Here is a 24,162-nt window from a genome sequence, read left to right on the forward strand (position 1 = left end):
TAGTCTAATTGAGCAGTTTGGAGAGTTCTCTGGATCCTAGTCCTAATGTTCCTTAATAGCGAAGAAAGACATAATCCCATAATAAGCACCCCCTTTATGACAACTACAGAAGGTTTTAAGTACTTGGGTATCAAGATTACCCCTCATATTGGCGAAATAGTTCCAGCAAATTATAACCCCCCTGGTGGACAAAACAATTGAAACACTTGACCGATGGTCCAATTTGCCCATATCGATGATTGGAAGAATAAATATAATAAAAATGTCCATTTTACCCAAATTTCTATACTATTTTCAAACAATCCCATTGCCACTCCCAAATACATTCTTTGACAATCTATCTAAAGTAGTTAGCAGATTTATCTGGAATGGTAAGAAAGCCAGACTACGTCTTAATTTGTTATATTTGCCTTATGAAAGAGGGGGACTCCAACTGCCCAATCTTATGGTATTATATGGCAGCCCAACTAACCTCTGCATCGTATCATTTTAATACTATTTCACACCCAGGGTGGGTAAGTATCGAACAAGCATCTATTTCAAATTTACCATTACATTTATATTCGTCAGATGTTAAAACAATAAAAAAGAAACGTACAAAAGATGATATAAAAATACAATATCAGTTTTGTTTGCAGCTCATAAACATATGAGAGATATGCCTATTCTATCTCAATTCTCTCCTATATTGGGTAATGAACAGTTTATTCCGGCTAGAAACAATGGAGGTTTTAAGCTGTGGCATATTAGGGGTATTCAGAAAATAATGGACCTCTATGAAGACAGAGTTATGTTCTCATTTGAGCACCTATGTCGGAGGTATCAAATACCTATGAACATTTTTTTAAATATTTGCAGTTAAGAAGCTTTTTGTCAACAAAATGTGACAACGTGATGTGCATTCCACCCCTTTCGATACTTGAGAAAACACTAATTATAGAAGGGAGTGGCTCCATATCTGTATATTATAATCTGTTAGTTGAATATAGTACTGATTCGGCAACTGATAAATCAAACGCATAGTGACGCAGAGTGGAAACAGTGTAAAAGCACAAAAACAGACAATTAATACAAGGTTTAAATTACTCCAATATAGATGGTTAATGAGAACATACATAACTCCTGTCAAACTCCATCATATGTCCGCCAACATTCCAGATATCTGTACCAAGTGTTTAACTGAGAAAGGTACTTTATTTCACTGTATGTGGGAGTGTCCTAAGATGCAAATATTTTGGAATGAAGTCATAAAGTGTATGTCAGGAATCTTTAAAATTACCGTTCCACTAAGTGCTAAGCTCTGTATACTTGGAATTCACCAAAGGAACTTTATACATTCAGCAAAGCAAACTAAAATCTTTGACTTTGGACTTCTCCAAGCTAGAAGAGCTGTGGCATTATCCTGGAAAAGTGTTGAAGCCCTAACATTGAGGACGTGGCATAGGGAGCTCATGAACTCTATTGGGCTGGAAAGGCTAATCTATGTGGTTAGAGGTAGACAGAGTGACTTTGACCGGCTCTGGGAGACGCACATGAACGCCATGGAAACAAGTGTCTGAATGTAATGGCAATATATGGTTAGGAAAGAAAGAGGGAAGGAAGTGGGAAAAAAAGAAAAGAAAAGAAAGGAGGGGAGAGAAAAAAAGAGAAAATAAATTATATGTAAACAATGTCAAGGGCCACGAAGTGGCCAAAGCCCTTGGCCACTCCTTGATATTGGACTTCATCATTATTATTATTCTTCCGCCACTTTTTCTCTAGCGGCTAGACCGTGCAGTTGCTTTTTACGAAACTCGGCAGTATGGCAGAGGACATACTGCCGAGTTTAAAAACGGCTAAAACGCGAAGCTCGCAACAATCGGCCAAAGGGTGGCGCTGTAGGAAGCCTTTGAAAAATGCCAACTTTGAACACGTAAAGCTCATGCTCTGTTTCAGGTTCAGCAATGAAACCTGTATACACTTATGCGTCTCCTCATGCCGAACAACTTTTACACTCTGACTTTTGACCTCTGACCTTTACTTCTCCCACCATTTTGAATTATATGAAAAACAGCCAAAATCTATCTCCTCCTGTGTTTTTCGCGTAACGTGTGCTAAACTTTTTTTTACATGAACTTTGGACCAATACGGTCAGATCTGTCTCGGCGGATTTTTTTTAAAGCGAAACATTATTTTTTAATAATTCACTCAATATTGCAGTTTTATGCAAATTATTCTTCTGCCTCTAAATCATACATGCAAAGTGACACGTTCATGGCATTTGGCAAATATGTAGAGGGTTAGTCCAAATATCACTGAAAGCAATCTTACTCCAATTGGCCAAAGGGGGGGGGGGGGGGGGGGCGCTATACGAAGCGTTTGAAAACTCAAACTTTAAAGCGGCATAAGTAATGCCTCGTTTCGTTTGAAGACATGCAACTTGCTTACACGCGTGCCTTGACTCAAGCAGAAGACATCTGTGTCTTTGTTAAGTAAGCTCAACCCTTCAATTTTCCGCCATTTTGAGCAGTTTGTAAAACGCTTAAACTTTTATTCCGGAATTTTCGCATCAAGTGCACAGAACTTTTTTTACATTAACTTTGGACCAATATCTAAAGATCTGTCAGATCGGATTTTTAAAAAATTGAAACATGCTTTTTTTTTTATTCAATGAATATTGCAGTTATATGCAAATTATTCTTCTGCCTCTAAAACATACGTGCATACATACGTCACATTTTCATGATGAAATACTGTAGAGGGTAAGTCCAAATATCACTGAAACCAAAAAGAATCATATTTGAACTGGGGACCCCCCACCCTGATGTGAGTAGGGGTTTCCCATGCTCTGGGCCTTAGGCTAGATGCAGAATAGAGGTGGGACGTTCGCGAACAAATCGAAACTTTTGAACGGCTCTTTGAAGTGAACGATGGGATCCGGTTTGCGCAGTAGAGAGCCGTTCATTTGGGGGGGAGACCCCCTCCCCCCAATTCAACATCTCCTTGCTACTCCACTGAGTACTGACTGAGTACAGTGAGTGAGTGAGAGAGAGAGAACAAGTGGAGGAGCGAGTTCATTGTTGCCTGCTTGTTTTTTTTAGGTGTTTTATGAATAACAAAAGTCAAGGTAGCTTAACTCATTGACTGCGCCGCCACGAGTTTCCCGACAGTTGGGGCTGTTTTCAAGGTTTATGCAAAAGTACACTTTCCTCTAGCCTGTGACAAAATGTCATGTTGCTATGATAAAAGGGTGGTTAAAAATCACACATCAAAGTCAGCTTGTTTGAAAACAAAGGAGAAATCGACCTCCCCATGAACCCAAAGTGAACTCATTTATCAGGACACGGCTCCGCCGACACAGTGCGGCGCGGCCGCAGCAGTGGTGGTGTCAGACAATGAAAACAAAACAAGCAGATCTTCAAGCAGACCATTCTGCATGAATCAAAAACATTTTCACTTGAAAAGCTGTGACCTGCTGCACTGAGTCACCCTAACCCACACACAGCTCCATATACACGCAAAAAAGTTCAAAGTCTCTACAACAAAAGTTTACCAAAACAGCAAGACAACAATGGCTACATCAGAGCCTCGTAGCAACCGCCCGGCCTCTCAGGCCTCTCTATACCAAAACAAGCCAACACAAACACATCAACAACACAGCAACACCTCCCCGATGAAAGCATTCACAAATCAACACTCAAAATGTTATAAAAGTTTCAACATGAACTTACCTCAGTGTGAGGAGGAGAGCGTTGGTGTAACACACACATACAGAGAGAGAGACAGACAGATAATTCCAGTGCCGTTTAGTGTCCAGTAGATCAGTAATCCTATAGTTTCATTCGTGTAGTTTTCTTTTTTCGTTGTTTGTGAGCGGGTTTCATGCCCACACCGCGGAAGCCTAAGGCCCCGGCCGGGCGCAGCAAGCGCCCGACGGCTAGCCATGGTTCGCCGGTCGCCTCTGGTTCTGGTTCCCGTCGCGAACCAGCCCGATCCTGCACTGGACGCGGGCGAGGTATAGGGCCTCCATCGAACCCCGGTCAGACCACCATGGATTCCTTTCTAATCGCCAATTTGCCCCGTCCGGAGACGGATACGGAGTACGAGACGGAGGAAGAAGAGGCGGCGTCGCCGTCCCAACAACACACACCGCGGGCAGACACGGCTCCACTGCCCGCACTCCTCACGCCGGAATCGGTGGCTCGCCGTCCCGCGAGGCCACGCGAAGAACGCTCTGCCATGCCCATGTCGCCGAGAGATAATATCGAGACTCACTATCTCTCCCAGTCCCAGAGTGAGATGTATGTATTATCCTAATCCATATCATTGATCCATTCAAAAACAGCAGATAGCAGTCAGTGCAAGTTCACAGCGCATCACTTCGTAGCCTACTTTCCTGAGCTAACTTTCGCTAAATTATTCACTCAATCAAATGATGAGGTCCGTGTCCGAGGACTTCTCCTCTCCGATGCAGATGATGTCATCGGCAGCACTGGTGATTTTGAGTGGCACCCCCCGGAGAGCAAAGATGACTCTTTCTTTGCGCGTAAATTGTGCACATGCAGCACACATTGCGCGCGTGCACACACACACACACACACACACACACACACACACACACACACACACACACACACACATGGAAACAGAACTTTTCATTCAATTTGAGGAGTAAATCATTTATTTTATTTTGGTATGCGTTTTCAGAAGCTGATCAAGGAAGTGCTTCTCTGTCAGGCACTGGGACACAGAGACCTTCAAGCAAAGGAACAGGCAAAGGTAAGATAAAAATAATGATATTTTATATATATATATGTGTGTATATATATATATATGTGTGTATATGTATATATATATATATATATATATATATATATATATATATATTATATGTATATATATGTATATATATATATATATATATATATACACACATATATATATATATATATATATATATATATATATATACATATATATATATATATATATATATATACATATATATATATAAAATATCATTATTTTTATCTTACCTTTGCCTGTTCCTTTGCTTGAAGGTCTCTGTGTCCCAGTGCCTGACAGAGAAGCACTGGTGATGGAAGCACTTCCATCACCAGTGCTGCCGATGACATCATCTGCATCGGAGAAGTCCTCGGACACGGACCTGTACACATCATTTGATTTTGGTGCCGCCTCTTCTTCCTCCGTCTCGTACTCCGTATCCATCTCCGGACGGGGCAAATTGGCGATTAGAAAGGCATCCATGGTGGTCTGACCAGGACCGGGGTTCGATGGAGGCCCTCTAGCCCCTCTACCTCGCCCGCGTCCAGGGCAGGATCGGGCTGGTTCGCGACGGGAACCAGAACTAGAGGCGACCGGTGAACCATGGCTAGCCGTCGGGCGCTTGCTGTGCCCGGCCGGGGCCTTAGGCTTCCGCGGTGAGGGCATGAAACCCGCTCACAAACAACGAAAAAAGAAAAAGAAAACTACACGAATGAAACTATAGGATTACTGATCTACTGACACTAAACGGCACTGGAATTATCTGTCTCTCTCTCTCTGTGTGTGTGTTACACCAACGCTCTCCTCATCACACTGAGGTAAGTTCATGTTGAAACTTTTATAACATTTTGAGTGTTGATTTGTCAATGCTTTCATCTGGGAGGTGTTGCTGTGTTGTTGATGTGTTTGTGTTGGCTTGAGCTTCACCGAAGCCATTGTCGAAGCCTGGTGCACCCCGCGACCCACCCAACCCCTCTGGCCCGATTCTCGGACTGTGAGGAGGTCAGCCCATGTCCCTGAAAAGATACCGCCCAGACCACGAAGGAGAAACCCTACAAGGGTCTGCTACATCTGCAGCAAAATACACAAGAAAAGGAGTGAGACCTCATTCTACTGCCATCTGTGTCTTGTGCCTTTGCACAGGAGGCTTTGTTTCGAACGGTACCACGCAGAGATTGACTATGAGCATGCAAGCGGTGCTCGACGTCGATGATAGACAGACACATTTTGATGACATGAGTGTAGACATACTGTGTACCGATTTGCGTGATTTTAGGGCAAATTCTGTAGGAGCAGTGTCCAAAAATGTGTTTGAAAAAATCGGCCTGATGGTGGCGCTATATGGGACAGATCCATTTTGATGACATGAGTGTAGACATACTGTGTAGCGATTTGCGTGATTTTAGGGCAAAATCTGTAGGAGTAGTGTCCAAAAATGTGTTTTGAAAAATTGGCCTGAAGGTGGCGCTAAATGAGAGCTCCATGTTGATGACATCAGTGTAGAGCAAGTATGTACCGATTTGCGTGATTTTAGGGCAAAATGTGTAGGAGCAGTGTCCAAAAATGTGTTTTGCAAGAATCGGCCTCAAGGTGGCGCTAGAAGAGGGGCATGTGAGAATTGATGGGTGGAGGTTGTAGTTTGGCAGGCAAGGAGTGTGTGTGCAAAATTTGGCATGGATCTGGGCAACGGTTGCGGAGATACGATGTGACGTGCAAAAGTGTGACGTGTGACGGACGGACAGACAATGTGCCCATTACACTGTAAGAAAATATTGTTTTGTTTCAGATCATAAAGTAAGCATCTCATGTAATAAATAAAGAGCTGTGAGTAAAAAAAAATAGTTGTTTGCTTGAAAAGAGACCATTCACAAAAACGTATTTTTCTCCAGTTGTTATTCTGAGAGGGCTTGGTTTTGGTGAAACAAGGGTTTTCAAATGGCTATAACTAAAGAAGTGTACATGATAAAAACATAATTATTTTTTCTGTGGAAACTAGAAGTTATACTCTTTCCTCTGGGCCATGGCATGACATAGTCATCATTAGACAGAATTTAAAAAAAAATGGTAAACATGGTAAGAAATCAAGAAATGCTTGGCAACCTAGCTTGATAGTTCACTTTTAATGGTGGCAGTCAATGAGTTAATTTACACACACATTTTATGAAAAGGGTAAATACTAAATTGTGATCTCAACTGTCAGCAGAGGAATGTGGTGCCACCTTGTGGATTCATGTTTAAACAAATTCTTCTTAAAAATATATAAATATACAAGGAGCCAAATGAGCCAGTCTTTTGAACGTCTCTTTTTAGTGAGCCAGATCGATGGTACTGTCTCACTTCAAAGAGCCATAAATCCCACCTCTAATGCAGAATAGACCCAAATTTAGAGTGTCATGGGGCAGCCCGTGCCCTATACACACACATACAATGATTTAGGACAATGGACACACCTATGTAACCCAGGGTTCAGATTGAATATATTTTTATTTTATTTTTCAAATAGAATGTTTTCTTATTTTTCACATGCAATGTTTTCTCCCGGTCCACAAGTCACAATCACCCACAGCTGCCCAGCAATTGGCAATCAAACCACACCCAGTATAAAGCCAGTCACTCTGCAGTTGCTCAGTGTGGTGCACAACACTGGAGGTGTTACAGGCAGCAGGTATGTACTCTTTTTTTATTTCAACACCTATTCCAATTTCTGACAGTTTAATTCATTCATTATTTATACTTACCCATGCAATAATTTGGCTTTTAGATACCATACCTACCTGATCCACTCGCTACACTGGCTGTTTGAATGAGGAACATTGTGACTTGGTGAGTGATCATGTGCTCTGTAATGTAATGTTTTGGGGATTTAAATGTAAGAAACATTTATTTTTGAATGTAATGCTTGTATGTAAGCTGCTAAATTGATTATTGAATTGATCTATTTTGAGTTTAAAGACAGCTTGTAGATCAGCAGATTAGCAGAATATTTTTTTAAGATGGTAGATCAGCAGATTAACTGAATTTGTTATTTTGTATTCATTTTATTTTATATTCATTTTGCCTTTTTCTCTGTATCCAGTCCAGGTTTTTTGGCTAGGAACTGAACTGAATGATGGCAAGCCAGCCCTGTACGATCCCTGTATGATCCCAGTCCTGTTTCACCTATTAGTCTAGTTGCTAGAAGGGGTTTTCATGCACCCACCGGAAATACATTTCTAATCAGTGTTTTCTTGTTGGAAAAAATTTGCTGAAAATTATTAACTATGTTAAAAAGTTGTCAAAAAGTCCCTACTACCCCAAAACCCCCCCTTTGTATATTTCTCTGGTGAAATTGGGTAAAGCCAAATATTTATTCACTAAAATTACATAAATAGACATGGAAGTCTGAAATTGGGCATGGAGTATCCTGACACATAGGGGTAAGTAAGAGAATAGGATTTTGGGGCGTGCTACAATTGTATTTGTAAATATGAACAGCCTCATCCCCAGAAACGCACAAAAATATACTGTCCGATTGACAAACAACAACAAGGATGATTATTTTCCAGCACTTTATGGTGAATATCACTGCCTCATTTGTCTTTAGAAAACTTCCCCTATCGCTAAGCTTCAATTTGAGCCCAAGATGACCTTTCTATCTTGAGAATTTCTCTTTCTGTAGCCAAAGTTCTGCACTATACCTCGAATCAGAGAAAATTGGATATTTAGTCAGTAGCTCTCCAGAAGCCCTAGAAGTATCATGCAATCCCCGGATATATATTTCTAATCAATGTTTCCTTATTAGAAAAAATATGCTGAAAATTATGAGCTATATTAAAAAGTTGTCAAGATGTCCCATCTACCATTTTTATGCAAATTAGTGCCGCCATTATTGAAAAATTAACTGTCACTATGTCTCAGCCAATATTGCACTAAAATGAACAAATAAGGTGTCTAGACCTATGTTTTGAGGGTCAAGGATCTCATTGAAACTATTAATTTTTATCCCACAATTTTTGTAACCCATTTTTTCACCCAGTGCCAATTGCCTATGTAATCCTGGGCTCTGCTCTCCCTCTGCCAACCTGGGGAGGCAACGGACTGACCTCATGCTTCCTTCTATGCATGAGGAGTCCAAGTTGCTTCTTTTCACCTGACAGTGGAGATTTCCCTGGTTTGGACGTAGCGCGTGGAAGGAACACGTTATTCCAACCAGTTCCTTTCCCCTCCATCAGGCGCCCGGGCTGGCCAGGGGGAGGCATTATTGAGACCAGGATTACGTGCATGTTTTTGTGAGGGTATCAACCCTAGGAGACACGGGGAGAACATGCAAACTCCACACAGAAAGGCCCTATTGCCAACCCCACCTAGGGTGTGGGCGCTGATGACGCGGAGGAGGAACACGCCGCCAGTGCCCACAGTGTCCCCCGGCGGGAATCTTGTTGGTGTGACAATCAGTCCCGCCATTACAATATAATCACATTTCCACCAATTTTCAACACATTTTTTCCAACAAGGAAACACTGATTAGAAATGTATTTCCGGGGGGTGCATGAAAACCCCTTCTAGCAACTAGACTATATGGTCATGGGTAGGAAACTCAGCTGCAGCAACTCGTACACAAACATTCCCCCCAGTTCTCTCAATCCCAAATTCCCAATCTCCACTTTGCCCTATGAACATTGAACACTCTGACTGACTTGACTACCAAGAACTTTGACCGGACTGATATTTGGGAATCAAATGTGAATATCAACTGTATGCATTCATGCTTTATTTTCCTTTTGCTTTTACAATATAATCTCTCGCAATACAGTTTGGTCTCTTGAGTTTTATTTAATGTTGTCATCAATGTAATTCCTCCAACCAACACCTTCTTCTGCAACAACAGGTGTAGCATATGCTTTGTAGAGAAAAAGTATAAATTGCTAGTGGACCAAACTACAAGCCAATGCATTTTAATGTTTATGCCTGCCAGTTTATTTAATGATTGGGGACGGGTGGTGGTTATAATGGGTGTGGCCATTTCTCCTGGGTCTCTCCTGGACTGCTGTGGGCTGTTCCTCGAGTAATAGGAACATGCCAAGTGCTGTGAAGGAGAAGGTTTTTTTTTTCAGAGTAATTTGTTTATTTAAATTGCTAATGAGCGTTAGGGTTAGGGTTAACCCAAATTATATTTGTTTAATAGTAACGCATCTTTTTTTGTGACATGTATGTGTTTAGCTGTAAAATTGAAAAACCAATAAAAACAATTTAATAATAATGCATCTTGTGTATAGGTTAATTTTAGGCAATGGGTTATTTTGGAAGTATTTAAATTAAGTATTGTTGCTAATTGGGGCAGTGTCCTGTGGTACAGTCCACTTCTATTTAAAGGAGGCCACATGGACAGACAAGGTAGTTAGTTGGACCTGCACTGAAGTGAGTTATGGAAGAAAAAAAAAAGGTATTTGGTTGCAGACCACCATCTCAAAATATTTTGTTCCAGGGACCCCAAAATTAAATAGGCCTATTTGCGTTAAAATATTCACTCTGAATTTGGGTCTTGTCTTAAGCTAGATGCCGAATAGATACACGAAGCTCAGATCCGTTGACAAATGAAAGGTTGCCACCATGATACTTGGAATGTAGGAGTTGAGGCATTACATTTATTTTGACTCTGTTCCACAGATTAATATTGTAAAACACATTTTACAACAAACAACAAAATGCCTCAAATCCCGCATGCATCGTCTGATTGCCGTGAAAGGCCCAAGAACACGTGGTACCCTTTTCACTTTGGCATATTATAGTCACCACTAGGCCAAAAAAAACACCTGACCTGCCGGAGACCTGTTTGGAAGAACACTGCTTAGTTTTTCTTTGATTTCTTCTTTGCTTTCCTGCTTTTTCTGCCTTGGCCACTTTATCGCTGCTTGCAGCTATATTTATAATTGTTATTGTTATGGATAAGCATGTGCAGGTGGTGTCTGTTTGTGTGTGAAAGTGAGTGAATGTGTGTGTACTGTGTTAATATGTTAAAAAGAATCAATAAAAATATTATTAACAAAATCTCAATATTTTGATGGCCCGCTGTTTTCAAGTCCCAGTAGTCCGGTTAGGCTTAGGGTACGAGTTAGGTTTAGGGTTAATGTTAAGATTGAGGCTTAGAGTTGGCATTCACCTGGTTAGCATTCACCTACGTCGGCAGGTTAGTGTTCACCAGCGTCGGGAGGTTAGCGTTCACCCGCATCGGAACAACGGGACATCAAAATACCGATACACGCCCGGTTGGTAGTCGGAGTACACAAATGATCACTGACCCAAGGCCAACAGGGTAAAGCCAGCCCAAAGCAGGTCACATATCAGAATGGGTAGCAGAAGGATGGTGGTGATACAGTTGCCATAACGACGATGAAAAGGATCCATCATTGTCACAAACCTCTGTGACCTCATTGGCTTGGCAAAGAACAAGCCTCCTGTTGGGACAAAGCATGAATAGAATAATAGAATGATTTTAAACACGGGTGCGCACACCAAATACAGTTTACTCTTAATCCAGAGCAATTTACTTGTAATACTTACATCCCTAGCACCACATATCGAGACCGACCAAAGGCCAATTCCAGCATCCTATCCTAGCACAACCATATGCCAGGCAACCGCACATTATGCAGAAATACATAGTGCATGCTATGCTGGAAGCAATAGAGTTAATGTCATCTTTTCAAAATGCATAATTACCGTACAGTTTGTGTTTTAATGCTTATTTCGCAATACCTATTGCGCAATCCTCTGTAGAGCGAAGTGTCATTATCATCACCAAAGTATCAGGTTACAAGAGGGACCAAAGGCCAATTCCAGCATCCTATCCTAGCACAACCATATGCCAGGCAACCGCACATTATGCAGAAATACATAGTGCATGCTATGCTGGAAGCAATAGAGTTAATGTCATCTTTTCAAAATGCATAATTACCGTACAGTTTGTGTTTTAATGCTTATTTCGCAATACCTATTGCGCAATCCTCTGTAGAGCGAAGTGTCATTACCTTTGTCATCACCAAAGTATCAGGTTACAAGAGGGAAGGGGGGGGGGGGTCAGACGCAGAGAGAGAGAGAGAGAGAGAGAGAGAGAGAGAGAGAGAGAGAGAGAGAGAGATCTAGAACACTATAGAATCAAAAACATAGATCTAGAACAAAGAATTCACAGATCTAGAACACCTAAAATTAAAAAATATAGCGAAGTGTCATTATCATCACCAAGTCTCAGGTTACAAGAGGGAAGGGGGGGGGGGGGGGGGGGGGGGTCAGATGCAGAGAGAGAGAGAGAGAGAGAGAGAGAGAGAGATCTAGAACACCATAGAATCAAAAACATAGATCTAGAACATAGAATTCATAGATCTAGAACACATAAGATTCATAGATATAGAACACAGAATATGTACAGTACAGTACCGTTAGGTACAGTAGAGTACAGTAAGTTACAGTAAAGTAAGGTAAGGTACGGTACAGTACAGAACAGTAAGGTACAGTAGAGTACAGTAAGGTACAGTAGAGTACAGTACAGTAAGATACAGTACAGCAAGGTACAGTAGAGTACAGCAAAGTACAGTACAATACGGTACAGTCAGGTACAGTAGAGTACAGTAAAATAGAGTAAGGTAAAGTAGAGTGCAGTTGAGTGCATTAAAGTACAGTACAGTAAGGTACAGTCAGTTACAGCAGAATAGAGTACATTAAAGTACAGTAAGGTATAGTAAGGTACAGTAGAGTACATTAAAGTACAGTACAGTAAGGTACAGCAGAGTACATTAAAGTACAGTACAGTAAGGTACAGTAGAGTACAGTAAAGTACAGTACAGTACAGTACGGTACAGTAGAATACAGTACAGTAAGGTACAGCAGAGTACAGTATAGTAAAGTACTGTAAAGAACAGTAGAGTACAGTTAAGTACAGTAAAGTAAGGTAAAGTACAGTAAGGTACAGCAGTGTACAGTCAAGTACAGTACAGTAAGGTACAGTAGAGTACTGCAAAGTACAGTAAAGTAAGGTACAGTACAGTAAGGTACAGTACAGTACAGCACAGTAAGGTACAGTAAGGTACAGTACAGTACAGTACAGCACAGTAAGGTACAGTAAGGTACAGTACAGTAAGGTAAAGTACAGTAAGGTAGGGTACAGTACCGCACAGTAAGGCACAGTAAGTTAAAGTAAAGTACAGTAAGGTACAGCACAGTAAGGTACAGTAAGGTACAGTACAGTACAGTAAGGTACAGTACAGTAAGGTACGGTACAGTACGGTACAGTACAGTACAATACAGTACAGTACAGTACACACACAGGGTATAGCTGCCGGACTGGGCCCCCACACAGTAGGCGTTGCAGGGCCGGAATGGGCCCCCACACAGTAGGTGGTGCAGGGCCGGACTGGGCCCCCACACAGAATGCGTTGCAGGGCCGGACTGGGCCCCCATGCAGTAGGCGTTGCAGGGCTGTATCAGTTGGATCACTGCTGCAGCGTAACTGTGACCGCCTGCAAAGCAGGCGCGATCTCTAGATGTGAGCGGACGCCTCTAGTTAATACAATCTAAGAGTAGCATTTGCTTTGTTCAGAATTTGGTAGCTTTTGCAGACGTCAGTCCAAAGTTGTCACTTATGATTTATCACCATGCAGCTCTTGACACAACCTCTCTTTGCTATGCCGGGTGTTCAGTTTACACACATTGCTATTACATTAACAATGGATTTAGGCAGTCCCAACTGCCCTTTCACATGAAAGTAAGCCCAAGAGGCAAACTCCAAGCACGCTCCCGACGAGCAAGGACAAATGTTAAAAGGCCTTCAGGCCGGGAACACATTTTGCTGTTTGGGAGGGGCTTACAGTACATGTACAGTATGTAGCAACATATTTGTTTTGTAGGCTAATTTCTGATTTAGCCCTATTCTATAGGTTAGGCCTAAATGGGTTAATGTTTCAGGGCATGTACTGTACACACATTATACAATCAAATAAAACAGCTACAGGAAGAGTGTGTTTCCACACACTCTTCCTCATGGCACAGCTAAAGGGAACTATCACCCTTTCACATGCATTGTTCTCTTATACAGTACAAGTATGGAGAAGCCCGGCCCCACACGTGATCATATTGTCATATTAGGATGTGCCGAATCAACTGGGTAGCACCTCCCAGCATGCCTCAGGGCAGACATGTTTACCATTTTATTGTTGTTGAGTGTGATCACGTTACTGTTATATACTATGGGAATTCATGTGTTATGTTCTATGTCAGGTCATTAAATGACCTGACCTGACACTAAATGGTTACACAAATTTTGTGTAACCATTTAGTTTATATTTAATGAATTAGGTGGGTAACCATGCTGGGTGATAGTGGTAGTTGCTGTGAGATGTGTTTTTCTCAAGATTGAGCTCTGGTTAGAAATTTTATTTCAAAACAACTTTTTTCTGTTTAATCTTCTATAGTGATCTGTTAGTCGATTCTTTTCACAGTTTAGTTCCTTTGTTGATAAAAATTTGAATTCGTATTTTGCATCGCACACATTCGATTTGCAGAATTGTGACTGACTAGAATGTGTCATTCTTTACTAGTCAATACAATAAGCAAGGTAATACAACAATACATTTACATCAATACATCAATTGCATAGAAATATCAATCTAGAAAAAAAATCTGTGGTATGTACAATACCACAAATCTCCTGTAACATATTGATGGCCAAATGTACCTTAAGTCTTCAATACTCTTAGGAGTGGACAAACATGCTTGTTTTATGCAAATGAATACTTATTTATTATTGGAGATCAAATAATAACACATTTTAGATCCAGAAAAGAAGAAATTACTTTGCATTAACATAAAACAAATTATGCTTGTGGACATAGAGAGCTGTGTCTTAAACTAATGTGTGAACTTGTACATTTTAAGAACCCAGATCAAAGACAATTTTGTGACCTCCAGCCACAGTTTGAATATAGAACATATCAAATGTCAGGATGCTTTTCATTGAATTTGGAATGAACAGACATGTTTCTTACCTATGATGAAATTTAAGAAACTGGCAAGGGGTGCAAAGGCCCAGATAAGACCACGAGAGGGAGTGTAGGCAGCCTCAGCAGTTCCCAAAATGTAGCCTCCTCCAACCCAGGTAGCTGATCGCACGCACGCACGCACGCACGCACGCACGCACGCACGCACGCACGCACGCACGCACGCACGCACGCACGTGCAGCACACACACACACACACACACACACACACACACACACACACACACACACACACACACACACACACACACACCTTAATTAGTTATTAGTAGAGGTGGTGCCATAGTTTTGTACTTTTTGGGTACAGAAGCACACTACAAATGCAGATGGAACAAATAAACAGGTCAATACCACTGATGGATATATGTGAACTACAGTAAAATATGCACAAGCTGGGTTTAGCTGATTTACAGTATTTGCTACTAGTCCTTGCCCGGGGGGGGGGGGGGGGGGGGGGGGGGTCTGTGCACAGTATATGAGGGATTGATGTAGATGTAGAAATTTGGGCACTGTTTCAGCATGCAGCTGTTACCATGGTGGCGGTATCAGTGATGTCAGTCCAGATTTGGGCATTGTTTTAGCTTGCGTCTGTTACCATGGCGGAAACGCATGCCAAATACATAACCACAAGTTTCCAACGTCCCATTGTGCATTGCGCAGAAGGTGTGTGGCAGTTCCGGCATCGCAGCCGAGAGTGATCTACAAGCTCACAATGGTTGCATTGGCGACGCGACGTCAGCTTCTATGTCAGCTGTTCTCCGGATGTGTCCCACACATAATGCTTCAGTAAATGCTCGCAGAGACAGGTGGATCATTTTGGGGGTCCTTGACATGACTAAGTTTGAGAACCACTGATATAAGCAGATTCTTCTAAATCCTAACAGTTTAAAATTTTCTTTTTTTATATATATATATATATCAGTGGTTCTGTCAGTAAATTCTCGCAGAAACAGGTGGATCATTTTGGGGGTCATTGACCTTGACATGACTAAGTTTGAGAACCACTGATATAATAGTCCAGGCAAACGCATAGGTTCCGAACGGAACCCATGTTTATTTAATACCGGAGGACAGGGTCCTCCATTGGGATAACAGCGCCATCTGGCGATGCAACAGAGTAAAACTCATAAGCTCCTGTACGATAAATTCATTTGTCGGAAGGGCTGTCAATCACAAACGAGGGCGTAGCCCCCGAGTGCATAAAGGCCAGCCCGCCTATCATGGCGGCCTCTAAGACCGCTCCTCTGCCCGCAACTTGCGAACCGAGGGGCCTTAATCTGGAGGACCCTGTCCTCCGGTATTAAATAAACATGGGTTCCGTTCGGAACCTATGCGTTTATTTTCATACCTCCAGACAGGGTCCTCCATTGGGACACATATACTCCCCGAGAAGCCATGAACCGACAGAACTGTCGTGTACACAGACCACACCCAAAAGGAGGCCCCGTCAACCGACGTGACCCCTCCTGAGACTGGACCGACCCAGACCCACAGGGCCTGGGCGTGTGCAGACAGTAAGAAAGACCCTGACAGACCGAAGTCTGCCTTATGCGCTAAGAGCAGACACGGGTTCGCCTCATAATACCAGTAAGACTCCCTAATCGGGAGATAAGCGACCGTTGGTCGCTTATCTCCACACATAGGCCAAAAGTTTGTTTTACCAATTATTACACTCTATGTGAACATTTACATCAACAAATCCCAAGTACAGGGCATCATCTGGGATACAATCCCTTTTATGCCCATATATGGAGATCCCTAACATAATCCCTTTCATGCCCATATATGGAGATCCCTAACAGAATCCCTTTTATGCCCATATATGGAGATCCCTAACAGCATCCCTTTTATGCCCATATATGGAGATCACTAACAGCTAACAGAATCCCTTTTATGCCCATATATGGAGATCCCTAACAGAATCCCTTTTATGCCCATATATGGAGATCCCTAACAGAATCCCTTTTATGCCCATATATGGAGATCCCTAACAGAATCCCTTTTATGCCCAGTTGGTTGCTAGGGTAAAAAAACATGGTTGCTATGGTAAACAGTTGGTTGCTAGGGTAAACAGTTGGTTGCTAGGGTAAAACCATGGTTGCTAAGGTGGTTGCTAACGTACACTAACAGACCAGCAACAACAGACTGTTGCCACAGCAACGTACACAAAGGTTTGTGTACACATGTGGTGTGATGTCATACTGAAGATATATGACATCACACCGTACACAAACAAAGGTGTGACGTGTGACGGACGGACGGACGGACGGACGGACGGGCGGCCGGTGGAGGTTTTCATAGTAAACTGCTCCCTGACGGTCGCAACTACAGTAATATAAGGGAAAAACTCAGGGTCCCCCCAGGTATCCTTGGGACAGCGGCACGCTGCCCCAGGAAGGGGAGAGCCGCCCCACTACACAGTAGAAGGGGCAGCAGCACCCAGAACCGAACGCGCCAGAGCAGAAGGCGCAACATCTAGGTGATAGTAGGTCGCAAAGGTAGACGGCGAAGACCAATTCGCCGCCGCACACATCTCATTAACCGAGACACCTTTGGACATGGCCCAAGAAGTCGACACACCCCTAGTGCTATGGGCCTTAAGTGCTTCCGGCACTTCAGATCCCGCACGGGCGTAAGCCAACTTTATAGCATCCACAATCCACCTCGACAAGGTGGGCTTGGACACTGCTTTTCGCTGACGGGCATTCATGACCACGAAAAGCTGAGAAGTAGACCTGCTGTTCACCGTCCTGTCACAGTAAGCCTTCAAGGCCCTTACAGGACAAAAACAACGTAGACGCCTATCCTCCTCCGATGCAAACGGAGGAGGGTGAAAAAACCGTCAACACAACAGGTTCCTTCGGGACCACTTGGTTCTTAGGAACAAAACGCAGATGCGGTTTCAAAAGAACCTTAGAGTCATTATTGAGAAACCTCATACAATCAGGGCTCACAGAGAGCGCATGAAGGTCGCTCACTCGCTTGGCCGTAGACAAAGCCAGCAAAAGAGCCGTCTTGAAACTCAAATGTTTCAAAGAGGTCCTCTCAAGCGGTTCAAAGGGTGCTCTGCAGAGACCCTCAAGAACCACCTGAAGATCCCAAGCAGGGAACAAAGCTCTCTAGTCACAGGTCTCAAACGGTCGAAACCGTGCCTGAACTTGACCACCTCAGGGATTTTAGATAGGCCCTTGCCTGACACCCCCCGGTGACAGGCATCAACAGCTGCTAAATAACCCCTAAGCGTAGAGAACGCCAGACCAAGGTCCAGGCGGTCCTGCAGGAAATCCAACACCTTCTGGACTGGGGCCAGGTGAGCCACCACAGGTGGCTCCTGTAGCTCACACCAGTCCAAGAAAGCATTACACCTTCCATCCTACACCGCCCTAGTGGAGGGGGCTTTAGCACTCTGAATAGTGGCTACAACCGCTGGTGAGAAGCCTGTGGCTAGCAGGTTCTCCCTCTCACGGGCCAAACCCACAGGTCTAGGGCCTGGGGGTCGGGATGGAAGATCTCGTCCCCCGCCTGGCGCAGCAGGTCCCTGTGCAAGGGGAGCCGCCAGGGGGACCGGTAGAGCAGTGGGGTGATCATAGACCTCCACACGCCCCTGGATGGTGCCACGAGAAGAACCTCCAGGCTGGAACTCCTGATCCTCTCCAGTGTGGGAAGGATCAGTTCCAGAGGTGGGAACGCATAGAGAAGGCCTTCCGGCCACCCCCCCAGAGGAGAAGGTCCCCTCACTGAGAAGTAGAGGGGGCACTTCGCGTCCTCCTGGGAAGCAAAGAGATCGACCCGAGGTTGACTGAACCTGGAGAAGATCTGCCTCACCACCGCCTGGTGGAGGGACCAATCCTTGTAGCGAGGCTCCCCCCTGGACAACAGATCGGCGCCGCCGTTCTGAAGGCCTGGAACATGGGAGGCTCTGAAGGACCTCAGGCGCGGTACGCACCAGAGAGTCATCTCGTGCGCCAGCTGATCCAGCGCGAGGAGAGGCCGCCTTGTTAGTTGAGAAAGTACAAGGCTGCCGTGTTGTCCGTCCTGACCAGGACATGACAATCATGGAGAAACGGTTCGAAATACTTGAGAGCCAAGTAGATCGCCATTAACTCCAGATAATTGATGTGATACTCCAACATGGCCGGGGTCCACAGACCCCTGGCTGAGCGCCCCTCGTGGGTGGCGCCCCAGCCCGAGCGGCTGGCGTCTGTGGTGATCACCTTGCGTGACACCACCTCGCCCATGGAGACTCCACTCATTAACAACGCCTGGTCCCGCCATGGGACTAGCGCGTCCATGCAGGCCTGGCTGACCACCACTTCCCTGTACCCTTGCAGGGGAGGAAACCTGAGCGTCAGTGTCCACCGCTGGAACGGTCTCATATGAAACCTGTCCAGGCAAAGAAGTTGCACCGCTGAAGCCATCAGCCCTGCCAACTTCATACACTCCTTGTAACTGACCACTTGGTCCAATTGAAAAGAGCGAAGACACGTCAGGAACCTGTCCACCCTCTCCAGAGAGAGGCGGGCAGACATCGTGGTCGAATCCAGAGATATCCCTATGAAGGAGATCTGCTGGGAGGGCGTCAACATACTTTTGCCAAAAAAGGACGTTGAAAACCAAAGCCTCTAGGTGGGCCAACACCAAGTTGGTGCGATATCCCTATTCCAGAAGGGATACAGCCCCCCCCCCCCCCCCCCCCCTCTTTTCTGAACCAGGAAAAATTCGAGTCCAGAAACCAAGCTGGTTCAGGTCTCGCAAGAGCTCTACTACAGCACCATTGCATAGTACCGAGCTTATTTCCTCACTCAGAGCCCCTGCTTACAAGCGCGGGCTCGAGTGTAAATACCCCTGCTGGAAGCGGGGGTGGTTCAAGAAATGCAATCTAAGGCCGCGTGTTACTGACGTAACACCCATTGCTTCTAATTGCACAGTCTCCAATGTTTATCAACATACCATCAGGGGTATTAAATAAACAAGGGTTCCGTTCGGAACCTAACCGTTTCACACAACGTGCTAACGTGCTGTGAAACGAGGGAGAAACCGTTAGGTTGTACGGGGGAGAAGGAACGTTGGGGATTAGCACTTCCGTATCCGGGAGGCTCCCCTCCGTATCCGGTGACGGCCGCGCCAACGGGCGTGACGTCAACACGTTGAACGGTGGTGGAAAGAGAAACAGAAAGAGCATTCTGCGAGGCATGGTTCGTTACGTAAAAAACATTTACCCCAGCACGGGGAAAAAACGTGTCTACGTTTAAACCAGATCTGAGGCCTTTAATAGTTCCTTGCGGGGAAAAATAGGCCAACTCACAATCCCACACACCGATAGTGAATCCATCTTGAAAACTCCTGATCCCACCTCCTGTCCTGCACTAGAATCGACACTACAGTGCCGTTTAGGCAGAGGAGAATTGCACAGAGGAGAAACCGAACCACTGTGAACCGCAGTTAACATGGGTGGGAACCTCAGCATGTCTGCAAACCCATTCTGATTGTAACCGGTCTGCATGACTGCATGACTGGGAAATCTGTTATCGTGAGTGAGTAGAGAGCCCTGCATGGGCTCCATTACACTGAGTGGTTGCATGCGATAAGAGGTTGTCCGTGCAAGTGTAGGAGTGAGCAGGCCACGCTTGCTCAAAACACTTTTTTCCCGAGACATTGGGGACAAGGGAGGCAGCAAACATTTTCATTATCCCTGCATGGAATAAGGAAAATAAATATTAGCACCTGGGGGAAGGGGGCCCCTGTGTAGTCAGGGACCCCTGTACCCACAGTCCAAAGTCATTTACGCCGCCTCCTCCCACAGGTTTTGTGGGAGGAGTCCGGCTCGGCGTCCCTGAAGAGTGTGAAGACGCTGGTACACAACACTCAATGCTCCTGTTCTGAACTGAACTCGGCACGACAGTGCCGCTCAGTGGAGACAGAGGAGAATAGCACAGAAGAGAAGCTTTGTTATTGTGACTAATAGCAAAGCAGTGGAGCCCATTGCAAACCAGGGAAAACCTTTTAATTGTCATCAGTCTGCAGGACTGGGACAATAAGTTATCCTTTGAGTGATCAAAGAGCCCTGCATGGGTCTCTATACACTGACTGGCTGTAAGCAGAGAGGAGGGTCCTTTGTGCTAGGGACTGAGAGGTAGGTAAACAAAAAATGTGTTCGACCACCACACTCTCACTGATGACATGGGAAAAAACTACTGGGCAACAGAGATTTTCATTCCCCCCTGCATGGGGCAGAACTCAAACGTTTGGGGGGAGGAGGACCGTGTGCAGTCACGGAACCCAGACCCCGTGGAGGGCTAGGCCCTCAACCCCATGTCATCTAACACACCCACTTCCCACAATGAATGAATGAATGAATGAATGAATGAACTTTATTTATATAGCACATCTTCACAGCACAAATGCACAGAGTGCTTTAAGGCCCATTCCCACTGGGCCAGATAACAGATATCTGGAGATATTTCTCCAGATATTTTTCCATTCAAAGTGGATGGTAGATACAGATAAAAAATATATATACCACAGATATTTGCCACAGATACTTTTATCTGTGGCAAAACATTTTTTTTAATCTGTATCTACCATCCACTTTGCATGGCGAAATATCTGGAGAAATATCTCCAGATATCTGTTATCTGGCCCAGTGGGAATGGGCCTTTACAGATACACAATACTCAATAAAAGTAAGCTCTACAGTTGCAGAGATACAAAATAAAATAAAAATAAGCTCTACAGTTGCAGAGAAGACATCAATAAATTAAAACACCCACAGTAACACGGAATACAAAAGAACAGTAAAAAAAAACAAGGATGCCTATAAGTGACCAAAGGCCTGTCTGAACATGTGTGTTTTCAGATGCCTCTTAAAGGAGGCTTCTGAGGGGGCCATTTTTAGGTCCAGGGGGAGGGCGTTCCAGAGCTTTGGGGCTATGGCCTCAAAGGCTCGGTCGCCCTTGGTTACTAGCTTTGTCCAAGGGACATCAAGGAGGTGTTTATCAGCGGATCTGAGTGAGCGAGTGGTAGGGGTGGGACGGATAATTTCTGAGATGTACGTAGGGGCTGGGCCATGAATTGCTCTGTAGGTAAACGTGAGGACTTTGAAGTGGATCCTGTAGTGTACCGGGAGCCAGTGCAGAGAGGCTAGAATGGGGGTGATGTGACATGACTTTTTGGATCTAGTGAGTAACCTGGCAGCAGCGTTGTGAACCAGCTGCAATTTGTCAACGGATGTTTTGTTGAGACAGGTAAAAATGGAGTTACAGTAATCTAGCCTGGATGAGATGAAAGCATGTACAGCCATTTCAAGTTCAGGGTGGGATACGATGGTCCGGAGTTTTGCAATATTTCGGAGGTGAAAGAAACAGGTGCGTGTGAGTGATTTGACATGATTGTCCAAGTGCATGGATTGGTCAAAGACCACGCCCAGATTTCTCAAATAAGGGCGTACGTTACCCTTGAGGGCCCCCAGGTGTGCAGCTATTCTGGCAGTGTTATTCTCAGCTGCAACAATCAGCACCTCTGTCTTATTGGGGTTCAACTGAAGGAGGCTGTGTCCCAGCCAGGCTTCAATAGCTAGCAGACATTCCTGGAGGACATTTAGTTGTTCCAGTTTATCCGGCTTGAAGGAGCAGTATAATTGTATATCATCTGCATAGCAGTGATAGCGAATGCCGGGAAACTTATTGATGAGGAGGCCTAGGGGGAGCATATAAATGGCAAATAGGAGGGGTCCAAGTACAGACCCCTGAGGTACACCACAGAGGAGGGGTTCCTGGACTGATTTAAAGGGGCCCATAGCCACTGAGAATTTTCTTTCCCGTAGATAGGAGGCAAACCAGTCAAGGGCACTCCCAGTGATGCCCACCCACTCCCTGAGCCTATCTAGAAGGATGCCATGACTGACCGTGTCAAAAGCCGCGCTCAAATCCAGCAAGACCAGAACGGAGCACTTCCCAGTGTCAGCGGACATCATGAGGTCGCTTGAAACTCTGAGGAGGGCGGATTCAGTGGAATGATGTTTGCGAAAACCGGATTGAAATTTGTCTGAGATGTTGTGGTGTGTCATATGGGAGGTAAGCTGGTTGGCTACAACCTTCTCCAACACCTTTGAGACAAAAGGCAGCTTTGAAATGGGTCTGTAATTATTGTGGATGGAGGGGTCAAGGTTGGCCTTTTTGAGGAGAGGCTGTACAACTGCTTGCTTGAAATGTAATGGAACAGAACCAGAGACTAAGGATGTGTTAATGATGTTGACAAGACTGGGGCCAACAGAACTAAAGACCTCCTTCAGCATGGAAGTGGGCAGGAGATCAAGGGGGCTAGAGGAGGAGTTCATGGAGGACACTATAGTTGTGATATCATCTAAAGAGACAGGTGAAAAACTGCTCATGGATGCTGGAGTGGTGTGATGAAGTGGGAGGGGAGAAGGGGAGGGAGTGATGTTTATCAGAATACTATTAACCTTAGTGACAAAGAACTGCAGGAATTGATTACAGTCCTCGTTTGACAGCACAGGCACAGAGGGGGGAGGAGGGCTCACAAGAGTATCTATGGTTTTAAATAGCACTCTTGGGTTATGCCTGCTAGAGGAGAGAATGTTGCTAAAATAAGTAGCCCTAGCACGCTCTACTGCAGCATTAAAATCAACCCTCAAATCTTTGAGATAGAGGCGATGAACCTCCAGCTGTGTAGCTTTCCATCTCCTTTCTGTTCTGCGGCACTTGCGTCTAAGCTCGCAGATGTCATTGTCAAGCCAGGGGGAAAGGTTCACAGGACGGACACTTCGGGTGACTAAGGGTGCTACGTCATCTAAGATTGACGCACAGCGCACGTTGAAGCAGTCTACCAAACAGTTGACGTCATCACCGGGGGACACCACAACACTGTTGTTATCAAACCTAGCAATGAAATTAGCGACAACTGTGCTGTTTATGATACGAGAGCTTTTAACGCGCCTCTCTGGCACAAAATCATTATCGAAAGACACATTGAACAAAATGCATTTGTGGTCAGACACCGATAGCTCCTCCATGCAAACGTTACTGACTTTTAACCCGATCGTGAACACAAGGTCCAGCGTGTTTCCCTTTACGTGGGTCGGACCAGAGATATGCTGGGTAAAATGGAATGAATCCATAACATTTAAAAAGTCAGTGGCAAAAGAGTCTGTGCTCTTATTTACATGGATATTAAAGTCCCCGATCAAAAGGATCCTTTCCAGGCGGATAATGGACGCTAGAAAGTCACCAAATTCAGCGAGGAACGAGCTGTTTTTCCCAGGCGGTCGATAAACCAAAACACAATAGAAGGGATTAGAGCGCCCGATTTTGTTCATGAGTACCTCGAAGGACGAATAAGCTCCAGAACTCAC

At 44.5% G+C, this 24,162-nt stretch overlaps 1 protein-coding gene across 1 annotated transcript in view; it reads right to left on the minus strand.

Moving 5' to 3' along the window:
- LOC308282353 (high affinity choline transporter 1-like) overlaps positions 1 to 22,761 on the minus strand; it is a gene marked incomplete at both ends in the record, with an annotated part of 43,182 nt that extends 20,421 nt beyond the window's left edge. Inside the window, 5 exons of the mRNA XM_080722700.1 lie at positions 14,781 to 14,894; positions 16,141 to 16,201; positions 20,558 to 20,625; positions 22,245 to 22,377; positions 22,696 to 22,761. Coding sequence (XP_080578826.1) covers positions 14,781 to 14,894; positions 16,141 to 16,201; positions 20,558 to 20,625; positions 22,245 to 22,377; positions 22,696 to 22,761 — 442 coding nt within the window. The remainder of the gene's footprint in view (positions 1 to 14,780; positions 14,895 to 16,140; positions 16,202 to 20,557; positions 20,626 to 22,244; positions 22,378 to 22,695) is intronic.
- Between the last annotated feature and the right edge of the window lie 1,401 nt (positions 22,762 to 24,162).

The sequence above is a fragment of the Nannobrachium achirus genome (assembly GCF_963921795.1).
Source record: "Nannobrachium achirus genome assembly, chromosome: 3".
NCBI lineage: Eukaryota > Metazoa > Chordata > Actinopteri > Myctophiformes > Myctophidae > Nannobrachium > Nannobrachium achirus.